General features: G+C 49.2%; 1 protein-coding gene across 7 annotated transcripts in view; it reads left to right on the top strand.

The window, feature by feature from the left end:
• SEPTIN6 (septin 6) overlaps positions 1-23,694 on the top strand; it is a 66,731-nt gene that overhangs the window by 6,650 nt on the left and 36,387 nt on the right. For 5 of the 7 annotated variants that reach the window (XM_027054380.1, XM_027054384.2, XM_027054378.2 and 2 more), the window contains exons 2-3: positions 8,220-8,334; positions 16,400-16,595. In XM_027054380.1, coding sequence (XP_026910181.1) covers positions 8,220-8,334; positions 16,400-16,595 — 311 coding nt within the window. Of the gene's footprint in view, positions 1-3,319; positions 3,375-8,219; positions 8,335-16,399; positions 16,596-23,694 lie in introns of all 7 variants that reach the window. The other 2 variants (XM_027054383.2, XM_053201608.1) reach the window with 1 other exon arrangement.

Here is a 23,694-nt window from a genome sequence, read left to right as displayed (position 1 = left end):
TCTCTGTTTCCCCTTTTGTAACATGAGCGGGTCGGAGTGGGTCGGAGCCCGAAGGGCGTTACCAGCTCCAACCTTGTGTGGTTCTGAGTGTTTCCTGGTCCCGCAGCTGAATTTCTTTGAGGCTCTTGCCTGCTTCTGCTTCCGACCGAGGTGGTTAACTCCATCTCTTCCCTGCTTTGACTCCTTGAGCTGGGTGGAGAGACAGAGTTGTGGAAAAGGCAAGTCTGTGCTTTTAGCTCAGCAGGGTCTCTCTAAGTGGAATAGAAACAGCCCTTCAGACAGTCTGTCCAGGTGGGGGTGTGTTGCCATTGTCGTCTTATAGAGGTACGCGACAGCTGAATTTCTGTCTATTGAATCCCATCTTAAATGCGCTAGGAGAGCTGGCCATTTAATGGAATCCTGCTGCGAGTCCTTTTATAGAATGAAAAGCCACTCAGGAATTGATCTGGTGTATTAAAATCCAGAGTTTCATCTACTGGATTTGCCCCAAACGGACCTTTCTCCCTGTATGGCAAGCATGGTTTCCTTCGTGCCTCCCCAGGGCCCCCTAAGCTGCCCGGCCCCCCGTCACCCCCACCAAAAGGCTTTTCTGGGGCTTTTGGGGGTTCTTATGGCTGATGATACAGTGGCATCCGCTCTCTTGGTGGCGCTGGAGGCAGCAGATCGGGCTCTCATCCACCTGATTGCTTCATCAAGTCTTTTAGCGGCATGTTTCCGGATATGTGACTCGACTGCTGGTTCACATGAATCCTTATAATAATAAGTTATACCGTATAATAATAAGTTATGTAGATATAATAGTAATGTTATAATAAGGATAATAATAGGGTTTTATTGTATTATTGTTAAAGTAAGTGTTTACATACAATAAAACTGCCCGAAAGCTGAATACTTAACCGAATTTTCTAGTTATCTGTATGTTAAAGCACCTTTTTTGGTACTTGTAGCTGAAGATTTTGCCACAAAAGCCGAGGCTGCTTCCCTGCCTAGGAAAGTATCATCATAGAATCTTTTTTTAGAAAGGAATCTTTTTATTCTGGTTATAAAAGTAAACTATGCCCCCCCCAAAGTAAAATATGCCTATTGTAGAAAATTTGGGAAACACAGAAAAGCAACAACCTGCATTCCCTCCACCCAAAAGTAACCATTGTCACCATTCTGGTGTAAAGTTGACCTTTGAACAAGGCAGGGGTTAAGGGCACTGACCCCCACACAGTCAAAACTCCACGTATAACTTTTGACTCCCCCAAAACTTAATAACTTAACAGCCTATTGCTGGCTGGAAGTCTTACTACTGATAACATAAATAGTAACATTAACACCTACTTTGTATGTTGTATGTATTATATACTTATATTCTTACAATAAAGTAAACTAGAGAAAAGAAAATGTTATTAAGAAAAACATAAGGGAGGGAAAATACATTTATAGGACTACCTTGTATTTATTGAAAAAAAAATCCACGTATAAGTGGACCCAGGCCCTTCAAACCTGTGTTGTTCAAGGGTCACCTGAATATTCTTCCAAGCTTTCAAAAATAACATATACACTCCCCGCCCCCCATGATTGGAATGATTGGGGTTTTGTTTTGTTATTTGCTTGATCATATTTGGTGATCATTTTTCCTTTTCCTTAAATATTCTTTTAAATTTTTTTTATTAAACTTTTTTTAATGTTTATTTTTAAGAGACAGACAGGCAGAGAGCGGGGGAGGGGCAGAGAAAGAGGGAGACACAGAATTTGAAGCAGGTTCCAGGCTCTGGGCTGTCAGCACAGAGCCCAACATGGGGCTCAAACCCACGAACTGTGAGATCATGACCTGAGCCAAAGTCAGCTTAACTGCCTGAGCCATCCAGGCGCCCCTCTTTTTAATTTTTTTAATGTTTATTTATTTTTGAGAGGGAGAGAGAGAGACAGAGAGACAGAATCCGAAGTGGGCTCCAGGCTCTGAGCTGTCAGCGTAGAGCCTGACGCCGGGGCTCAAACCCACGAACTGGGAGAACATGAGCTGAGCCGAAATCGGACACTTAACCGACTGAGCCACCCAGGTGCTCCCTTGTCATTAAATATTCTTAGAAGATATTTGTATCAGCTGTTTAATATTCCGTTGTGCATCACTGAACTATTCACTGATTTTGATCATCCTGAAGGTTTGCAGGGTCTATGATGGAGAAAAGGGAAGGTGTGAGAGATCAGGCCCACGAGAGAATCCTATTTCAGTGTGTCTACGACGAGGTGCAGAGAGGCCAGAGGAGCAAGTTTAGGGAAAGGCCAGTGGTCGGCAATGAGTTCCAACCTTTTGGTTTTGGTCTCATCCTTCAGAACGTCAGCTACTGACTTAGCCACGGGGCTTGAAACAGGAGGCCAGAAACTCCATTGATATTGACGCACCTTCAGTTCCCAAGGGCCTCATATACTGTTTGCTTCCTATGCCACCAAGGTTGGAAGAGGGGCGGGGCGGGGGGGGGTAGAAGGGGCCAGGGGTTGCCCACTTGGGTGCTTATGGGACTCTTTATTTTCCGAATAACGGCAGTGAGAGGAAGATGCACAGCTGGAACCGCCATAACTCGTTCTTCGTAACGCGAACCTTTGAATATTCAATTAAAAAATGAGATTGGTGTGTCCTCAGGGGAGGAGGCGGAAGAGAAAGAGAGCAGAGCTTCTGCCTGTGATATGAAATGTGGTATAACGTATTTCAAACCGCAGGTGACTGCAGATGGGGAGAAAACAGGAAATGGAATTGGGGAGGGGAGGGGAGGGGGGGCTCTCTCGATTCGAGGGAGCCCTCTTTCATTTTGCCTTTCTTTTAGCTCTTCTCAGACTCTGCATCCTAATTACCTCTGCTGCAAAGCTGAGTGAGAACTCTTTTCTTGTACTAAACATGTTTTTAAATGACACAGGTAATGTGTGAATACATTCATGCTGTAAAAGGATCAAACAATACAGAAGCACATTGAATGTCCCCCTGAGGAAGCCCCCCCACCCCCGCATTTCCACCTTGCTCCCCTGAGGTAGCCACCGTTCCTGGTTTAGTGGGTTCCTTTCTGTCCCCTTTCTATGCACTCACATACATTTATGTGCAAATACACATATATAGGGCTTTTTTTTTTGCATATATGGGCTCTTACTGTGCTTATTGTACTACGAGCTTCTTTTTGCTACAATATAAATATGTCTTGGAGATGTTTGCATCAGAATATACAGACCTACCACATTCTTCTCAATGGCTGCAGAATATTCCAGACTATGCATGTATCACAATTTAGTTCAATATTTTTCTATTATCAGACATCTGTGGGTTTTCCCCCTTGTTTTTCAGTATCGTAATCGAGGCTGTGATGAATTTCCCTATACGTGGATCTTTGCACAGACACGTGAGTTTCTGTAGAATAGATTCCCAGGGGAGGTTGCAGGGGGACAGGAAACGGGCCCTTTAACATTTTGTTGACTGTGATCCTTCTAGCCTCTCAGTTCAAGCCTTGAACGTGACACCACCTGCTACTCAGGTGATAACTTGAGATAGTAGCGTTGGGTTGTCATTTCCATCTTCTCTGGTGCACATTGTAATCAAGACCTCAATTCATCAGGCCACCTTAAGGAGAAAGAGGAGAGAGATGAGATAGCAGAACTTTAGTGAGAGAGGGGGAAGAAACTTCCAGAGCTGTCCTGGGGTCAGTGTACATTCAGTCCGATGTCCTTTTTTACCTCCACATATTTAGCTCTGAACAATGAGAACTGACACTCATGATGACCTTGACATCTTATAAGATTCATCAAAACAAGAGTGAATAGTGCTCACTAGACAGGATTTCCTAAAGCAGGAAATATATATACAAATACATTTCTGAAGCTTTCTCGACTCTAAGCCTTGAGACAAAAAGTTTGCTGCTTAGGGGCGCCCGAATGGCTCAGTCGGTTGAGCGTCTGACTCTTGGTTTCTGCTCAGGTCATGCTCTCATGGTTCATGGGATTGAGCCCCGCATCTGGCTCTGAGCTGGCGGTGCGGAGCCTGCTTGGGATACTTTCTTTCTCTCTTTCTCTGGCCCTCCCCCACTTGTGCACATGCTCTCTTTCTCTCTCAAAATAAATAAATACTTTTAAACAGTTTGCTGCTTAAATCTTTAGCAGGAAGAACACAGTAACCAGCTCCCATGCTTCCAAGTCTCCATAACCTTCCAGTTAATTTTGGTGTATTGGATGGACACTGGGTAAAAAGATACAGAGAAAAATAGGGATTCTAAAGCCACCAGTGACCTTCATCAAATCCAGACTAATGGTTAGCTCTCTGTAATTCTTCCTCATTTCAACCTTGGTCTCTGGTGCTAGAAGACTGTTGGGTCACCTCCAACTTCTCCGATCATTTCCCCCGTCTTGGAAGACTCCTTTTCATCTTCCATTCCTTACTTATGGACATTTCCTGCATTCAGTGCCTAGCTCTTTTCTCCCTGTACTATCTCTTAAAGAACACATCCAATTTCCTCCCACTTCTAAATTCATCCTCCAGTGCTGAATTCTCCTTGAGCCTACAATCCCATATTGCTAAGTACTTGTTAGATTTCTTCTCTTGCATATCTCACCAGAAAGTCAAAATGGCTTTTCAGTATTGTCCTTACCATATAAAATGTTTTTACAAATCCAGAAGACAGAGACAGACACCTATGTTCTAAAAAATGGGCGAGGACTTGAATAGGCAACTCACATACATGTGTACATATGCACAATGCGTGTATAGATACACAATACAGAATACACAATAAAAGGAATGTTCCCCTTCACGTGCAAACTAAATGTTGTGATACCAGTTTTCAATGATTCCATTCCCAGTGGTTAAAAAGCCTCAGAAACTTGGTGTTGGTCTAAGTGTGGGCAAACAGACACTATTGCATATTGGTGGCCGAAGTAGACCTTTGTACTATTTATTCTCTGTTGAGTGATTCCTCAGCGTGTACTGAAGTCTTTCTTTTTCAAAAAATTTTTGTAATGATTATTTACTTTTGAGAGAGAGAAAGACAGAACCTGAGGGGAGGAGGGGTAGAGAGAGAGAGGGAGACACAGAATTGGAAGCAGGCTCCAGGCTCTGAGCCGTCAGCACAGAGCTCAACTCGGGGCTCAAACCCACGACCTGTGAGATCATGACCTGAGCCGAAGTCGGATGCTTAATGGACTGAGCCACCCAGGTGCCCCTGTACTGAAGTCTTTGAAATGTGTGTGCCTTTGGACCCAGCAGGCTTCAATTCTAGGGGTTCAACTTAAGGAAATAATCAAAGATCTATGCACACCTGTAAGAAAGAGAATTATTGTTCATACTGTTTAAAACTTGGAAACACGCTAAACGTCTAGCAGTGGAAGATTACTTAAGAAAATATGGTGAATTCCTACAATGGAATGCTATATGGCCAACACAAATAGTGTTTTAGAAGTATGCTTCATTTCTCAAGAAAAGGTCCATACTATATTATGCGCCAGGTTTTGTCAAGGAGCATACAGAATTATCCCTATTTTGTAAGAAACAAAAGGTATACAGACCGGAGGGAAATGTATGTAAATATTAACAGTGGTTATCTCTGGAGGGTGCTGTTATGGGTGACTGCTGTTTTCTCCTTTACAATTTTCCCTATGTCCTACAATTTCTACAGTGCACCTTGCTACTTCTTAGAAAATAAAAAGCCCGATAGCACGTAATTTTTTCGTAATAGCTTATCTAAAACCAGAATCCTCAACTTCCCCACTAAGCGAGCACCCTTTCCTGGCTTCTCTCTTTTCTGTCCGTGGTGCCATCACCAATCCAAGCTCCCAGGCTTAGAACCTTGCAGCCTTAGAGCTCTGATTGTCCCTTCACCCTCTCTTCACCAATCGCTGATTGAGTGATCGCCCTTCTTTAGGACATCTCTCAAGTTTGTTCCTCCCTCCTGAGTCCCAAGTCAGATCGGCTCAGTTCAAGCAGCACGTATTGGCACGGTGCCTGGATGCCTCTCTGCCAGGTCCGTGTTAGTGGAGTCCTCTGTCTTCTTGCCTCTGCTCGCTCTCTCCAATCAGTCAGTCAAACACCCCGCAGCTGGAATGATCTTTCAAAAACCTGTATCATGGCTCTCCCCGCTCAAGACACTCAAAGGGCCCCCACACCCCGTTGCCTAGGGAATAAAGCCCATACACGCTTCCTTCTACTCTTTACGGCACTGTGCTAGGTGGGAGGTAACGGGGAAGGGGCACATGGGAGGTTCTTGTGAGTTTTTGTTGACAATGACGTAAGTCTTTAAGCATCAGGTGTGGGGCTCGCCCCATCTCTCCACTGCGTTCAGTTTGAAAAGTCCCTTTCCTCTCCTTTTGGCCCTTGGACCAGAGGCCAGAGTTGCACGGTGCTGAATTTGGACACAGGAAGAGGCGGCCAGGGGCGATAAAATACGGCTCAGGAAACCTCAGCTCTGAGTCTGTCCCAATTTCCGATACCCGCTACGGAGGAGGATCCATCGAGAAAGCATATTGGCCCTTAAGTCTCTCTCCCCTGCAGTGGTGAGGACCGAGAGCAAACGGTGGGAAACTTCCACCTTCGTTCGTCTGCTTTAAGAAAAAGGAGAAAAGGGGTGGAGGGTGAGGGGAAGCAGAAAGGGGTGTGTGTAGAACAAGCCCCGAGTGGTGTGGGCCACGCATGAAACCCAGCTGTTTACAGGCGCCCCTCTGGGGTCCAGAATACGCCAACTCAGACTGTGGCATATGGCTGTGTCAGGAATACTCCACCGGGAGTGTGGGGGGAGGGGTGAGACGCGTGAGGGTAATGAACTTGGCAGATGGCGCTCCCGGCCCTGATCCTGTCTCTCGCTCTTGGAAGACCTGCTGAGGGGGCCCAGCCCATCCCTCTCCGTGGGACCTAGGCTCAAAGCAGGTGCAGTCGACCACGAAGACGGCCTGCTAGAACAAACAGCCCGGGATGCCGGTGCGGGCCTCCTGGCACTAACCATGCCCTTCTTGGACTGCTCTTGGCGCCTTTCCGGTTTATCGAAATCTTGGTGTAAAACCATTAACGATAGGAAGCTCTGGGACTAGCAGGTGAAGGAAGCAAAGGCCCTCTGCTTTGCGGGGCTGCGACTGGCCTGGCCGACCCCTGTGGAGACCAGGGGTCCCGCGGAAGCCTGGAGGCCGCTCTCTCTGGCTGGGGGGAGACACAGGCGTTCCATGGCATCGCATGTTATTTGGGGGAGTCCGAGTACATGGGTGATCTCACAGTGCAAGAAAAACAGGTGCTGCTGTTGACGGAGTGCCCACCACAGGCCAGGCACCGTGTTCCGTGCTTGAGGAACATTATCCTGTGTCCTCCTCGCCCCTGTCCTATGAGCTAGGAACTACGCGTCCCCGATTTTACAGGTGGGGAGGCTCTGAGAAGTTAAGTAACTTGTCCGAGGTCAGAAGGTGAAGGAGGCAGGATTCTCACACAGAGACCTGTCAGAGGTCAAAGCCTAGTCTCTTAACCTCTACACCGAGCCACCTTTGTGGTTGCCCAAAATGCCCTCGAGACAGGACTAACTGCTTTTTTGAAGTCCTGTTGTAATGTTCGTTGAGCACAGAGGCATGGACCAGGCGTTGTGCTTAAAGCTCGTTGTACGTTGTGGCACATTCGAGACCCTCTGTCTCCTAGGACAGACGTGGGAGGAAACGGGGTCTCCGAGAGGTTACCCAGCTTATAAGTGGTGGAGGCAAGAGTTAACCCAAGTCCGTGAACCCCTGAACCCGCCCTCCCACCTGTCGTGAGCCCCCTCTGCAGTTTGCTGTGTCTGGAACTAGGGTGACATTCATCGCGGAGCCTGGAGATGCCCGTACCTAAGAATCTGTGATTTCTTTCTTTTCTTTCTTTTTTTTTTTTTTAATATTTATTTCTTTTTGAGAGCTCAAGCGGGGGAGGGGCAGAGAGAGGGGGGCAGAGGATCTGAAGCGGGCTCTGCACTGACAGAGGCTCGAACTCACAATCCGCGAGATCATGACCTGAGCTGAAGTCGGGCGCCCATCCGACTGAGCCACCCAGGTGCCCCAAGAATCTGTGATTTCTAAGCCGGTGGTGATTTCTAAGCCATTCTGCTTTGGAGTCGGGAGTAGCTATGGGAAGATAAGACACACGGGGCCTGGGCGAGCGTTACTTCCTCGCTCTGAGATCGTTTGGATGAGAAGTGAGACCCAGGTTGCTTTTAAGCACGTTTTCCTTTTCTCCCCTCCCTCCCCTTCCAAATTAGGGTGAAGGCTGCCGAACTGTCCCCCTGGCTGGACATGTGGGGTTTGACAGCTTGCCCGACCAGCTGGTGAATAAGTCAGTCAGCCAGGGTTTCTGCTTCAACATCCTGTGCGTGGGTGAGTATTTCCATAGCAGGAAATTCTATTACAGAATATGGATCCTTAATGGCTGGATGTGGCTTTGCAGGTAATTAGGTTAAATACTGAGCCATTCTGATCTATTTGCAAAAGTGCTTTCCCCACTTCTTCCTCTTTTATCCCTCTGTTTGCTTTTGTAAGCAGCCGGCTTGTGATTATATTTTTCCCTGGCCAGACCAGAAGGCGTGGCCGTACCCTGGGGGAAACTGAGCGCTGTGACACCCTGTGGAAATGTGGTCAGGGTGCTGGCTGGCTCAGCTACGGCTGTCAAGTTCCTTTGGACTGAGAAAACCGGAGCCGGACAGAATTTGGGTGGCGGGGGAGGTAGTGGCTGTGGAAGGGTGCCTGCCCACCAGCTGTGGGCAGTGGGTTGGGGCTGTCTGTTCCTCTGCAGCCCTGTTGTGCTTGCCACAGTTGGAGCTCAACTTCAGGGACCATACAGCCGAGCAACAAGTTCTTTTATTCTCTTATAGCCTGTCTCCACCTGGACCTCTAGTCTCCAGTGTGGGGACCATGTCTTCTTAGTCACTTCGAATGTGCCAATCACAGCACAAAGAGAGCTCAGGAATGTTTCTGAAATGAATGAATGAATGAGTTAAGCCCACAGGAACCACTCGTTATCCCTGTCAAACACTTCAGCATGGTAGCAATTTGAGTCCTTACCAGGACTCTGCGAAGCGAGCAGAGGGAGCGAGTGGCATTTGTATCTTCACAGGGCAGGTGGAGACCCAGACATTTGGGGAGGGTTAGAGAGTCAGGGGAGGCAGCCCAGAATAAGTGGCGGAGCCAGGACAAAGCCCCAGGTCTGGCCCACCCCCTTGGCCCCTCCCACTGTTTCTCGAACTGCCGGGGGGGGGGGGGGGGGGGGGGGGGGGGGGGGGGGGGGCGGCAGCGCGACATCCTTTGAGAATACAAAGGCACTTTGGAGCCGAGGAGCAACAGCTCCTTGACAGTCTCTCAGAATCTCTCCTTAAGACCTTAAAAGAATCCCAAATTTGCAAACACAATCACAGCATATAATTTTCACTCCACAGTGCAGTAAAGTGTACCTGCGTATTTTCAGCGACCTACTTCTAAACCTTAACGATTGTGTAAATACCATAATAGAGTCCGTTTTCCCGCTGGTTGGTACACTCACACACTTTGGCTAATTGCTCTTCCTTATTTTTGTAGAGAGTGTATGGGGAACTCATTCTCATTGAGGCTCTGAACCACTGCTGAATTGGATATTTTACTCTTTTAATGTAGTCTAAAGTTCTGTTTTCTTTCTTATTTTTTATTATTTATTTTGAGAGAGAGCGAGAGAGCACATGAGCACGAGTGGGGTAGGAGCAGAGAGAGAGAGAGAGAGAGAGAGAGAGAGAGAGAATATTCCAAGCAGGCTCCCTGCTGTCAGTGCAAAGCCCGACGCGGGGCTCGATCTCATGAACCGTGAGACCATGACCTGAGCCGACATCAAGAGTCAAACGCTAAACCCACTGAGCCACCCAGGCGCCCCTAAAGTTCTGTTTTCTGTCTAAGCTCATTCATTTTCTAGGACTTGTTATTTTTCTTTTCCTCTACCCTTAGCACCCTTTGTCAGATCGTTTTCTGTAGGTGAGTAACTGCCCGCTGGAAGATGAAGAGAGAAGAAGGCCACTTCTCAGTATGGACGACAGGCAGTCAGCTAGGCTCACTCACTAGCCGAATGACTCACTCCCACACATCAGCTTGGGAGCCCGTGAGATGGAAATGTGTGCTTTACAGAATGACGCGTCACGGGCCTTTAGAGTCCACAGCGAGGCCATTAATTCTTCAAATGCCAGAAGCCTGCTCGTGGTTATGATGAGATGCTGTTAGGAGAAGGACACAAAATCAACAGAAGCCACGGTGATCAACCGCAAGGTGCTATCACATCCAATATTAGCACTGCCAAACCTCTCCAGTCTTTGGCTATTGGCCAACTTATTTCGCATAATACTTGATTACTGAAAGATTTCCGCACAAACATATTGGATTCCCTTGGCATTCCTCCCAGAGCTCCGTATGACCTGTACTGAAGTTGAGGAGATGAAAGGTGAAATGACAGGCCCGCCCTCAGCAGCCTTTCAACCGAGTGCAGTTGGGTGGGTGAGTAAAGCTTCAGGAGGGAGGCCATGTAAATCAGAACGGCTCTCCGAGGGCGAGAGGTGAAGGGCAATGGGATCTGGGGACCACGGGCTCCCCTAGGGCCCAGAGGAGGAGGCAGCCGAGCTCCAGGTAGTGGGTGGGAGAAATAGTAAGCCCCTGTCCTCCAGTTCCCACCCAGGTGCTGGACGGCTACAGCTGCTTCCGCGTGCACCTGCTGGGGAACCGCCCCAGACCCTTCAGGAGGGGGAAGAGTCGGAAAGAGACCCTCGCCCCCGAAGACCCACCCCCTCTCTTTCTTTCCCTGCTTGCCAGGTCTCGGAAATAGCCCTATGAGCCCCTCTCTTGGTGCCGCAGGCGCCTGCCTTGAATGCCCCCAACCTGGCCTGGGTTAAGTTCATTCCCCATCCCTGATCCCAAACAGCCTGTGATTCATGCATCCTGCTCTCTGTCTGTGTTCACAACCCCGTCATTGCTCAGAGAACCCACAATTTGGGCCAAGGTCACGTGTGGTTTAGAATGGCTCTAAGGCTGCAATCTCAGCTCAGCCATGGGGCCGGGTACTGTCACTGACTTGGTGAAGGGTCCGCAGCTTGACTGGCGAAGGTGACCTTTTCTCTCGCGGGACTTTCCGTGGCCATTCTGTCATGCTTACCGCCTGTGCATAACTATCAGGTTTACTCCCTTAATGACTGTTATAAAATGATTCTGTTAAGGCATAGACTATATGCCCCCAAGGATTTTCTCTTCTTTTTTCATAGGGCATTTTTAAAAACGTTTATCTATTGGGGCGCCTGGGTGGCTCAGTCGGTTAAGCGTCCGACTTTGGCTCAGGTCATGATCTCAACGGTTCGTGGTTCTGAGCCCTGCTCAGGCTCTGTGTTGACAGGGCAGAGCTTGCTTCGGATCCTCTATTTCTCTCTCTGCCCCTCCCCTGCTTACGCTCTCTTCTTTCTCTCTCAAAAAATAAGTAAACATTTTTTGAAAAGTTTACTTACTTATTTTTGAGGGGTGGAGGGGCAGAGAGAGGCAGACAGAGAATCCCAAGCAGGCTCTGCGCTGTCAGTACAGAGCCCGACGCGGGACTGGAACCCACAAACCGTGAGATCATGACCTGAGCTGAAGTGGGATGCTTAACCGACTGAGCCACCCAGGCGCCCCATTTTTTTTTAGATACTTATTTTTATTTTGGGTTAGGGAGAGTACGAGCAGGGGAGGTGCAGAGAGACGGCAACAGAGGATCCGAAGCGGGCTCCGCACTGACAGGCTGACAGCGGTGAGCCGGATGTGGGGCTCGAACCCACGAACCACAGGATCATGACCTGAGTCCAAGTCAGACGCTCAACTGACTGAGCCACCCAGGTGCTGCACAGTTATTATTTTCAGAGGGCGAGGCACATGCGTGTGGGCATATCATGACTCCCCTCGAGCAGATTTTCTATGGTTGGCGATAATTACTGAATGGGATGAGGTTCCCCTCGCCCTCCCACTCCCCTGACGAAAAAAAAACCCCGCATACTAGTCACTTAGCTTTGGAAATTGCAAAGGTCCCATGATCCTAGCTAGATACAGTACAGGAGGGCATCCGAGGAGCCGCCGGAACCAGCAGTACCCATGTTCTGGGGCCCGTTGCTTTGCACTGCTGGGAAAGAGCTCCGAAGAGACACAGCCTTCCGAATGTGCCAGCAGCAGGAATGCCTGTGAGGAGTGCAAAGAGTCATAATGATAATATTTACTTTGAAGCTGCTCGGGATTCCAGGCTCAACTTGGCTGTGTTGAACTTGGAATGGAAACGCGCGAGCGAAGCAGGATTGAGGCTCACTGGAGAGACGGGGAGGGACAGCTAGCCTTCTGTCAAGGTCAGGGGCCGATGGCGTCACGCGTTCATCTCTGGGAAGGGCAGCCGCTCACCTGTCGAAGGCGGGCTGCGAGCCGTGGTGCGAGAGCGTGCAGCAACCCTCTCTCGGGGGAAACGCCGCTTTGGTTTGTAGCCTTTGCCCACTTCAGCTGATTTGAAGGTGCCAACGCGACGTGGTTGCACGAGGGGTTGGGATCGTCTGCAGGAAGCTGGGGGAGCAGCGCGCCCCTGTCGGCCAGGCCTCGGCAAGATCAGGAAGGAGAGAAGATCGGGAAGCTCACAGAGCCAGGCATGACCTTGTCCTTGTCCGTAGGCTCCCTAGAGTTCCTGGAGGGTGTCCTTTTGAACATCACCTCCTTGTTGAACTCCCGGACCGCTCTCTTGGTTTATTCCAGTATTTGGAGCTGGCAGGCACTTTAGCTTCATGTGACCCTGAGCTCCGTGTGCACAGGGACTGTGGCTGTCCTGTTCATCGCTGTCTCTTTAGCCCCTTAAAATTGCGCGTGGCTTCTATTAGAGGCTCCGTGAACATTGGTCCAGTGACCAAATGAACCCCACCATAGCACGCCTGCGGGACGCACGGAAGGCATGTGGGTCAGAGGTATGGGCTCCAGTGTCAGACTGACTGGATTCAGTACTGACTCGGTTACTTACTACGTCGTGACCCTAGACCAGCTCTTCCCTCCACATTTTACAGATGAAGAAGGTGAGGTGCGGAGAGACCGAGGAGTGGGGCGAATTCACGCGGCTGGGGAGTGGCTTGGCTGACTCTTATTAAGGGCAAACGGTAGTAGCTCTCATAGGTTTATTGTGGGGAATGGATAAGAAAATAGAAGTATCCCAGCAGGTGCCTGGCACATAGTAAGTGCTCCAGAAACCATAGCTATTATCATTACTCCAACCTGCTCATTTTATGGAAAAAGAGACTGGGGCCCAGAGAGGGGAACACCCTTGGCTGGGCATCCACCGACGACCCGGCTGGGACTCTGCAGTTCATCGCTTGCAAGGACTTATTTACACAAGGTGCCAGAGGACGCAGAGGAGAAGGGCTAAGTAGAGAGGTCGACATGGGACGATCCCAGGGGGTATAGTTTGCGACGGCGTATTTCACACTACGTGTTGTAAACTGCAACTCTTTTCTAAAAAACCTGGTGTTTCCAGAATACCGTCTACATTAAGCCAAGTGAGATGGAATCCTCCTGGCCGGTGGTGATGGTTTAAAAAGGGCTCAGAAACCCTGCCGTCTGTACAAGGAGGGAGGAGGAGAGAGAAATGGACCCCTCGGGGCTCCCGAGGTTTCCTGCTGGAATCTGCCAAGTCCCCACCTTCCTGCAGGGGTGTGGAGGCGGCTGACCTGATCTTCCTCAATGCTGGGCCCAGGGCAGCGTGGGAGGAGACAGCATCCTAGGCTCAGGCTGGGTCTGCGCCAACCATTAAGAGAGACCCCCCCCCCGCGCCCCCCAGGCTCCACAGTGATGGGAAATGGGAACGGGAGCACTCGATAGCCACGGCACCGGCTCGCTTGATTTTCTGCCCGCTTCTCATGTTGCATTTATCACGATTCCCTGGACACCCGCAGGTTCTTTTCTTCCACTCATCATTGGGCATCTAATTTCCACAGCCCTTTCGTGCTGGCAGGCATTCGGGTGGTCATTTGTCCTGCTGCTCTTCCCTGCTGCCCTGCCCTGCCCTGCCTGGCCGGCCTCCATCCGTCCAGCTGTGCAAACAGAGCAGCCTGCAGGCAGTCTGTACCTTGCTCCTGACGCCTCTGTGTGCGCCCTGGTCGGGCGCGCCCGGGAGTGCGGGAACATGCCCCATCCCCTGGTCTCTTCGAATCCTTAGGATGGGGGGTGGGGGGCCAAGGAGCCAGCTCTGGGTGCGGGGGAGTCAAGGCCCACCACTCTAGGAGCTGCGGGGCATTCAGCAAAGAGCTCACGGAACAGAAGGGGGTGGAGGTGCGGACGCACATGGAAAAGTCATCAGGCATGCATGAAGATGGGCTCAAGGGGCGCCTGGGTGGCTCAGTCGGTTGAGCGTCTGACTTTGGCTCAGGTCATGATCTCATGGTTCGGCTCAGGTCATGATCTCATGGTTCGGTGCTTCGAGCCCCGCTTCAGATCCTTTGTCCCCCTCTCTCTGCCCCTCCCCCGGTGGTTCTCCCTCTCCCGGCTCCCTCCCTCCCTCCCTCTCTCTCTCAAAAATAAATACATAAACTTAAAAAAGAAAGATGGGCTCAAATGTAGCTTGAACGGCAGCGCCCGGAGGGAAGGTGATTTAAGGGTGAGCTGTGTTCCCTCCTCAGAGGTGCCACACCCCCACCTTGGGCGGGGATGGGGGGGGGGTGATACATTCCGGTGCTTGGCCAACTCTGTCACCTCCCATTGCAAAGGCCCCACCTCACCAAATTTTTCTTGAGCCCCAAATACTTCCTGTTCCTTTAGGGAGGAAGAAAAAGGGGCCTCTTCTGGGAGAATCTTTGCAGCTAATAGGTATAGCAGACCTTGGCTGGAAACATGATCTGTGTGAGGAACCAGTTTCCTGCACCCTGGCAATCAACCACGTTAGTCAGACCTGGCTGTGGAATTGGGCTGGGGGGCTGGGGAGCCGGGCTGAGCTGAATGTTCTTCTTGTTCTCTCTCTCTCACCCAATCTCTGCACACACAGAAAGCTCTCTCATCGTTGACAGATATTTGAAAAAGCACGTCCTGCATTCAGAGCTCATTATTCACGATAGAAGGCATGTAAGATGGCCTCCTCCCAGAGGGTGGGGAGCAGACGGGCCGTTGTGCATTTATACACACTGTAGCTCCAACCCTGGCCATGGACCCCCCCTTGCAGATTTGGACTGTCGGTCACAAAAGGGCGGGGGCGATTTGCCAGGCCAGGACTTGCCCAGTGCTGACCCACTGCCCCCTGGGGAGACATCGCAGGGGTGGGGAGGGGGGAAGGGGAGCAAAGGGTGAGGATACCGGAATAGCAGGGTGGTCTAGGTATTCCAGAGGCAATCCAGGGTAATTAGCTACTGACTCTTCTATTCCTGGCATGCCTGAATCGCCGGGCGTTGGGGCGGAGGCCCAAATAGTCTGGATCCATGGAGATGATAAGGGCCTGTAGTACCCGGCCCAGCTTGTGGCCTCATGGGACATTCTTGCCCAAATGCCATGCCACCAAGTTTCCCCCAATGTCTTCTTTCCCTGAAGACCCCTTAGCTCCTGGCAGAGGCTTGACATCCCCTCCAATCCCCCAGGAATGACCTCCCGAATGCTTTGCCGGTCCCCACGGCCTTTCCCCGACTCGTCTCCCTGGTGTGAAAGTCAAGACTTGAGATTCTTGTGGTTTAATTTATTAGTATTCTGCAGCCTGTTAGTTCAACAAACACACGACGGGTTTGTTTGAAATTGAAGGAGGAGAATTTGTGGCCTGCTAAATTCCCTCCCCATTAGCTAAAAATGCCCCCCCCCCTTCCTGGGGTACACGTCTGGGCATCCTCAGAAGATAATTTATTTGACAAGGGACCACTGTCCCTTTCTTTTAAAATCGAAAATAGCCCTTTAATTTTTCTTACAAAAGCTATCTGTGTTCCACATAGCCAACCTGGAAAATACACAAAAGCATTTAAAGGGAGAGATGAAAACCGAGCATAAGCCCAGCACCCAGTGGTAGCCCTTGGTAAGAGTATATTGTATTTCCTTCCGGACTTTTCCCAGGTATAACCCTACCTCTCCATCACTGCCTGTACGTAGTTTCTTTTTCTGACTATAAAAGCAATGCGTATTAACCTTCAAGTAACACAAAAGTAGGAAGACTAAAAGAATTACCCCAATGCCACTACCCTGAGATGCTACTGGCTAATACATCCCAGGGCTGTTGAGATCATGACCTGAGCGGAAATCAAGAGTCCCGACGTTCAACCGACTGAGCCACCCAGGTGCCCCTCGTCTGTATAGTTTCATACGCTCTTCATTTACTGTCTCATCATGTACATGTTTCCATGTCAATGAAAAGACATCCAAAACCTGATACGGAATGCGTGCAGGGTCCCTGTGTGAACAGACCGTCATTTATCCTTTTGCTTTTCAGGAGAGACAGGGTTGGGCAAGTCGACCCTCATGGACACCCTGTTCAACACCAAGTTTGAGGGGGAGCCAGCCACCCACACGCAGCCGGGTGTCCAGCTCCGGTCCAACACCTATGACCTCCAAGAGAGCAACGTGGGGCTCAAGCTCACAATTGTGAGCACAGTGGGCTTTGGGGACCAGATCAACAAGGAAGACAGGTAAGGAAAGCCATGGGGTGTGGAGGCTGGTGGGAAGCCACGGGGAGGACCTCCCCACGGGGTCCTTCCTGGACGTCCTCCCCAAATGGCGCGTGCAGGCTGCCGACGCAAGCGCCGCCTCCCCCCGGGGTCCCTGTTTACATCAACCATTCTACTCGGCCCGCTTTGCCAAAAGAAGGGTGTCTTTCCAGTATACGTGGGTGAGGTCTCCATTCCATTGGGTAGACATGCCGGGGCACTGCCATGCCCTGACAACCCAAAACGGAATGACTTTGTCTCTGCCCTTGAGGCAGTCACAGGGAAGGCCGGTTTTGAGCAAATAAGTTCCATCGAGTGCGATATGCTTTGTAAAGGACAGGGGACAAAGAGCTGAAGGTCAAGTTACCATGCGCACATGAAGGAGAGAAGAGTCAGTTCCAGGTGGGGACGTCAGGGAGGCCTTCACGGAGGAAGTGCCCCCTGAGCTGGCCCTTGAAGGATGAACTCTTGCCAGACAGACAAGGGAAGGGAGGGAAGGGCAGTCCAGGCTGGGAGGACTGTTGGTACAGAGACAAAGAAGTGTGGAAGAGGGGCGCCTGGGTGGCGCAGTCAGTTAAGCGTCCGACTTTGTGTCAGGTCATGATCTCATGGTTTGTGAGTTCGAGCCCCACATCGGGCTCTGTGCTGATAGCTCAGAGCCTGGAGCCTGCTTCCCGTTCTGTGTCTCCCTCTCTCTCTGCCCCTCCCCTGCTCATGCTCTGTCTCTCTGTGTCTCAAAAATAAATAAAACATTAAAAAAAAAAGTGTGGAAGAACATTCTAAGGAACTGTCACTTGCTCTGTTTGGCTAGCTCAGAGGCAGGTTTACTGTGAAGCTAATGAAACTTAAGCCTCGGGGCCCCCTCTTACATAGGCCCTTCCAAGGCCCTGTGACTGATTTTTAGTCATAATGTTGTTTTGTCTTTCTTGGAGGGCCTTTCCAATCGTGTAAGCTTTAGGTCCCACAGTACCTGGGTCTGCCCCTGGGCTAGTGCTTGGCGTGAGCTCGAGGAAAGTAGGGGGAGATGAGCCTGAAGAGGTCAACAGGAGTCAGATCATGGAGGAATTTCTAGAATGTGCAGACGTGGAGCCATTGAGTTTTATGAAGTAGAAGGAGATAGTCCGACCTTTGAAGAGGATTCTTCGGAAGGGTATGGAGAGTAGGAAGACCAATTAGGAGACTGTTGGACCAATTAGATCAAGGCCAGAGGTGACACAGATGCCGAGACAGGGAAAAAAAAAGAGGCAGATTTGGTAAATACTGAGTAGGTAGAATCACCAGGACTCAGCAGAGACCTGGTGTGGGGTTGTGAAGGCAAAAAAGAATCTAGCATGAGGCCCAGATTTCTGGCTTTGGAGGGTCTACAAATGGTGGCGGTATTCAGTGAAAGAATTAATATAAGAGACCAAGGTTCTAAAACAATCAGCTGTGTTTTAGACATGTCGAGTTTGAGCTGTCTGGGGACCGAGAGACCTGATGACCTCGAGGCGGAGGCAAGGGAACATACAGGGTTAGAGGTCAGCAGAGGGTCTGCACTGGAAATAAAGATTCGGGTTATCAAGGTATAGGGAGCTGTGTTCCAGCCACAGAGCCACGTAAGACCATCCAGGGATCAGAATGCTGGGCTAAAGACGAACACCTTAGGATGTTGACTGAGCAAACGGAGCAAAAGACATTCTGCAGAGAGACTGAGCGGGGGTTGTTACCAAATTTGACTATGATGTTCATATCAGCTTTATTCAGAATGGTGCGCGAGTGAGGGGTGGGGTGCCTCAGAGCTGGGGGTGTGTGGAGGGCTGGGGGTCGGGCACCATCTGGATTTAACTAGATGTCACATGGTTATCACACGTACCTGTCTTGGAAAAGGCCGTTCATCGCTTTGAGAAGGGTCTGCTCATCCTTTGAGGATTCTCTTGCTTCCTGGATGAACTGGATCCCCGGTTCCCCTATTTCTCCCTTGTTTTTAAATTTGGTTTTCACGTTTATTCATTTTTGAGAGACAGAGACAGAGCACGAGCGGGGGAGGGGCAGAGAGAGAGGGAGACACGGAATCCAAAACAGGCTCCAGGCTCTGAGCCATCAGCACAGAGCCCGACACGGGGCTCGAACTCACAAACTGCGAGATTCTGACCTGAGCTGAAGTCGGACACTCAACCGACTGAGCCACCCAGGCGCCCCGCTCCTATTTCTCCCTTAAAGCTCCAACAGCCATACTCATTTCCTTCTAACGAACAAATAGATTTAGCTTCTTAGTGATTGAACCGAATTTTGGTTTCCATTTGAAATTCTAGGGGCGCCTGGGTGGCTCAGTCGGTTAAGTGTCCGACTTCAGCTCAGGTCACGATCTCACGGTTTGTGAGTTCAAGCCCCGCGTCGGGCTCTGGGCTGATGGCTCAGAGCCTGGAGCCTGCTTCCGATTCTGTGTCTCCCTCTCTCTCTGCCCCTCCCCCGTTCATGCTCTGTGTCTCTCTCTGTCTCAAAAATAAAATAAACGTTAAAAAAAAAAATTGAAATTCTAGACGGACACACCTCTGCTTTTTATAGGTTTGCTTATTGTGCTAATCTTGTTTGGTTGAGAATAAATTGGACCCTGGGGAAAAGGGGATATTTTGGGTCATCTCAGCTGCAGACTGCTCAGGATCTTTTCTATTAAATTTCTGGCAAGTCTCAGTAACACACATTCAACATATCTTTTTTTTTTTTTTTTAAGTTTAGTCATTATTTTGACGGAGAGAAAGAGTGCAAGTGGGGGAGGGGCAGAGAGAGTAAGCCGGGCAAAGAGAGATTCCTGACTGGGCTCCATACATACCACCTACCGCCAGCACCGAGCTCGACGCGGGGCTCAAAACCACAAACTGCGAGATCATGACCTGAGTCAAAGTCAGACGCTTAACGGACTGAGCCGCCCAGGTGCCCCCATTCAGCATGTCTAACATTGGAAACAGCCCTGGTAATGATGGTTTGGGAGGACTGAACCGACTACGGCACTTTAGAGGCTAATCTATTTCCGTTACACTTGTAATATTCTCATTGTTTTTCCTGATTATAAACATGATACGTACTAATAGAAAATCAAATAATACAAACTCGAAGAAGTAGAAATGAAAAGCCTGCCAGAAAGTGGGCTGGGGCGGAGTAAGATACGCCCAGGGATGGAGTAAGGGTGGAGTAAGATCCAGGGATTTGTAATAAAAAGCGGTGTTTTCTCCATACTGACGGGGCCATTTGGGCACAGATATGTCCGTGCAACCTCATTAAAGCAGAACACCAGAATGCCATACTTTACTCAGGGTGCATGGTCAACTACGAAGAGCAGTGATTCAGGCCACATCCTGGGGAAAGCCACTATTTAAAAGATGTAGGAGCAGGGCACCTGGGTGTCTCAGACCGTTGAGCATTTGGCTCACGTCATGATCTCATGGTTCGTGAGCTCGAGCCCCACATGGGGCCTGCTGCTGTCATCGCAGAGCCCGCTTCGGATCCCCTGCCCCCCCCACCCCTCCACCACTCATGCTCTCTCTCAAAAATAAAGATTAAAAAAAAAAAAGATGTAGGAGCAAGAGGGAGATTGAGCCAGGCTAGAAAAAGGCGTGCTTAGGAACTTACGCTTTGCTCTCAGACCTGAGTTCAGATCCCAACTTGCACTTACTAGCCCAGAGATCTTGGACAAACATTTTGTGCTGCTCTCAGCCTAATGTTGTGGCTGGACCGGCCCCTGTGGTTCTTACGCTAACAAGATGCCTTCAGCAATAACCATCAGGAAATTTGAGGACCAAAAAGGTTTATTATTCACAGGTCCTGGTTCTGCTTTTATCTAGGTGGGGGGTTTAGGCCCAGGCTTTGGTGGGCTCGCTCTAGATCGGTGACTTTAAAACATAAGATCGTGAATTTAAAGTGCTGGAAGAGAAAAGCAAATGGCCCAAATGGTCACATAAGGAAATCAACCGAGATTTCTGAAACAAAGGAGCCCGGTGGGGGGGTGGAGGGCGGGCGCGGAGGGGTGGCTGGCTCTTTACCTTTAGGTGGCTGGCAACCCGTGTTTTTTCGAGATAATCAGTCATCTCTGAAGTGGATGCCTCTGGCACTTGCATTGCAAAAAAGAAACACCAACTCTCTGGAGCTTACACTGCAAGACACTTCCATTTTTTTTTTCTTTTAGTTTTTTTTAATGTTTTTATTTATTTTTGAGACAGAGACAGCATGAGCAGGGGAGGGGCAGACACAGAAGCCGAAGCAGGCTCCAGACTCCGAGCTGTTAGCACAGAGCCCGACGCGGGGCTCGAACTCACGGAGTGTGAGATCATGGCCTGAGCCGAAGTCGGATGCTTAACCGACTGAGCCACCCAGGCGCCCCAAGACACTTCCATTCTTTAGGGCTCAGTTTTCTCACCTGTAAAGTGGGGATGACGATAATACCAGTGCCTACCCTAGAGGGTTGTGGTGAGGCACAGTTGACCGGTCTGGTGTGCAAAATGCTTAAACAGTGCCTGGCACAGTAACTCAAGAACAGAAGATATTGTTATGATCATGACATGTAGCATCTGGGGAGGGAATAATAAATGGAACTGAAAAATATCCACTGGGTTTGGCAACATGAAGATCACTAGTACATTAAGGAATAACAATTCCAGGGAGGTTGTGGGTAGAAGTTCAATTGCCATGAGTGAATGGAAGGTAAGTAAATAAAGGCATCAGAATAGCAGAAAGAGGGACGCCTGGGTGGCTCAGTCGGTTAAGTGTCCAACTCTTGATTTCGGCTCGAGTCATGGTCTCGCGGTTCCTGAGTTGGAGGCCCGCGTTGGATCCCCTGCTTGGGATTCTCTCTCTCCGCCACCCCTGCACCTCTCTTGTGCGCGCTCTCTCTCTTTCTCAAAATAAATAAATAAAACTTAAAAAAAAGTAGCAAAACGATAGAACAGGGGCGCCTGGGTGGCTCAGTCAGTTAAGCATCCGACTTCGGCTCAGGTCATGGTCCGTGAGTTCGAGCCCCACATCGGGCTCTGTGCTGACAGCTGAGAGCCAGGATCCTGTTTCAGATTCTGTGTCTCCCCCTCTCTCTGACCCTCCCTGTTCATGCTCTGTCTCTCTCTGTTCCAAAAATAAATAAACGTTAAAAAAAAAAAAAGCAATAGAACAGAAAAGTGAGACCAAAATCAAGTTCATATTTACATGGGAATTTGCATATCTAAGTCAGCAGGGAATGGATGGACTATTCAGGAAATTGTGCTGGGAAAATAGGCCATCCAGGCTTCTGGGTGGCTCAGTCAGTTAAGCTTCCGACTCTTGATCTCTGCACAGGTCATGATCTCACTGTTCGTGAGTTCGAGCCCCTTGATGGGCTCTTTACTGAAGGTGCAGAACCTGCTAGGGCTCGGTCTCTTTCCCCCTCCCCCCTCAAAATAAATAATCTTTAAAAAAAAATAGGCCACCCTTTAGGAAAAAATAAAATGAGACCCTCCCACACAAACACTGGCCACAAAAATAGATTCCAGTTGGATTAAAAACAAATTCTAAAAATATAAGAGAAAATATAGGAGAATATTTTTATAGCTTTAGGGGTAGAAAATGCTTTTCTAACTGTGACACAATCCAAAAACCATATAAGAAAAGACCGACAGATTTAAACTTATTAAAATTAAAAAACCACCCTTTGTATTGAAAGATACTATAAACAAAAGTAAGAACAGACTACACACGGGGAGGAGATGATTGCAACCTATACCACAGACAAAAGATCTTTCTCAATTGTAAAAAGAGCTACAATTCAATGAGACGCAGGTAATTGACAGAAAGGGCAACGTAAATGGCCAATTAACATATGAAATGATGCTCACCCAAGGTCACGGTGATTAGGGAAGCGCAAAAGGAAACCATGAAAAAGATGTTTCATCCATCAGGTTTGCAAAAAATAAAAGATGATAATGCAATGGCTGCTAACACCAGCTGATTTCATTTATGTTGCCGGGAATGTAAATTGATACAGATTTTTTTAGAGGGCACATATGGTGAGATCTGTCAAAATTTTCAATGCGAAAACCTTATGCTCCAGCAATTCCACTTTTAGGTATACGGCCTAGAGAAACGACTGCACACTTCATGACAAGTGTATTCACTGCAGCGCTGGATAGGGGAATAAAAAAATCTTTTAAACACTTTAAATTTCCACCAACAGAGCCACGAAGTGAGCTGTGGTACCGCCGCCCCAGGGCATTGTATTTGGCAGTTGGAAAGAATGTGGTAGGTCTGCGTAGACTCACATGGACATGTCATTAAGTGAAAAGAGAAGTTACAGAATGAGACACAGATCGTGATGCCATTGGTATAAATCCACCTTTCACAATAAGACAGCAAACACATCCCCCCCCCCCCGCCCCCGGCCCCGTATGAATGCACAGAAAAAAAGATCGGCAAGGAGAATCAACAAACTGAAAATAGTAGTTACCTCCTAGGAGAGGAGAGTGAGTACATGTATCGGTCACATAGTTAAAAATACATTTAGAACAGAGTGAAGTTTAAAAAAGGGAAGCAGATAAAGTGGGCGTAGACCGCTCGTTTAAAAAGCTTTCCTGGACTGGGAGAAAGAGATAAGGCACTGTCTAGGGGGAGGCAAAGAGGTCAGGGCGACTTCTTTTTTGTTTTTTAAAGTTTATTTTTTGCAGTCCTCTCTGCGCCCAACATGGGGCTCGAACTCACGACCCCGAGATCGAGAGTCGCATGCTCCTCCAACTGAGCCAGCTGGGCGCCCCATGGGTGATGTTTTTGAGGCAGAGAGAGAGATGATGATGATGATGGTGTTGAGGGCTTGAACAGGAGCAGAACCTTTGAGGATGTGAGAGAAAGAATCCACAACACGGAGCAACTAAATGGTTGTGGGGGATCTAGCATGAGTTAGCCAACTGGCATACAGTGGGTATTCGGTACCTATTTGTCGAGTGAATGAAATCTATATTGATGGGAAACCTAAAACAAAGAAAACCCTTCTGAGTGTTTACCTTTCAAGACCAAATGTATCCATTGAACGTGTCAGCTAGGATGCCGACGACGAGGGCAGACAATAGCCTACGACGTGCTGAGTGCAACG

Source organism: Acinonyx jubatus, chromosome X (assembly GCF_027475565.1).
Source record: "Acinonyx jubatus isolate Ajub_Pintada_27869175 chromosome X, VMU_Ajub_asm_v1.0, whole genome shotgun sequence".
In the NCBI taxonomy this organism is placed as follows: Eukaryota; Metazoa; Chordata; class Mammalia; order Carnivora; family Felidae; genus Acinonyx; species Acinonyx jubatus.
Note: the sequence above shows the minus strand (reverse complement) of the source record. Positions and strands in the feature narration are given on the sequence as shown.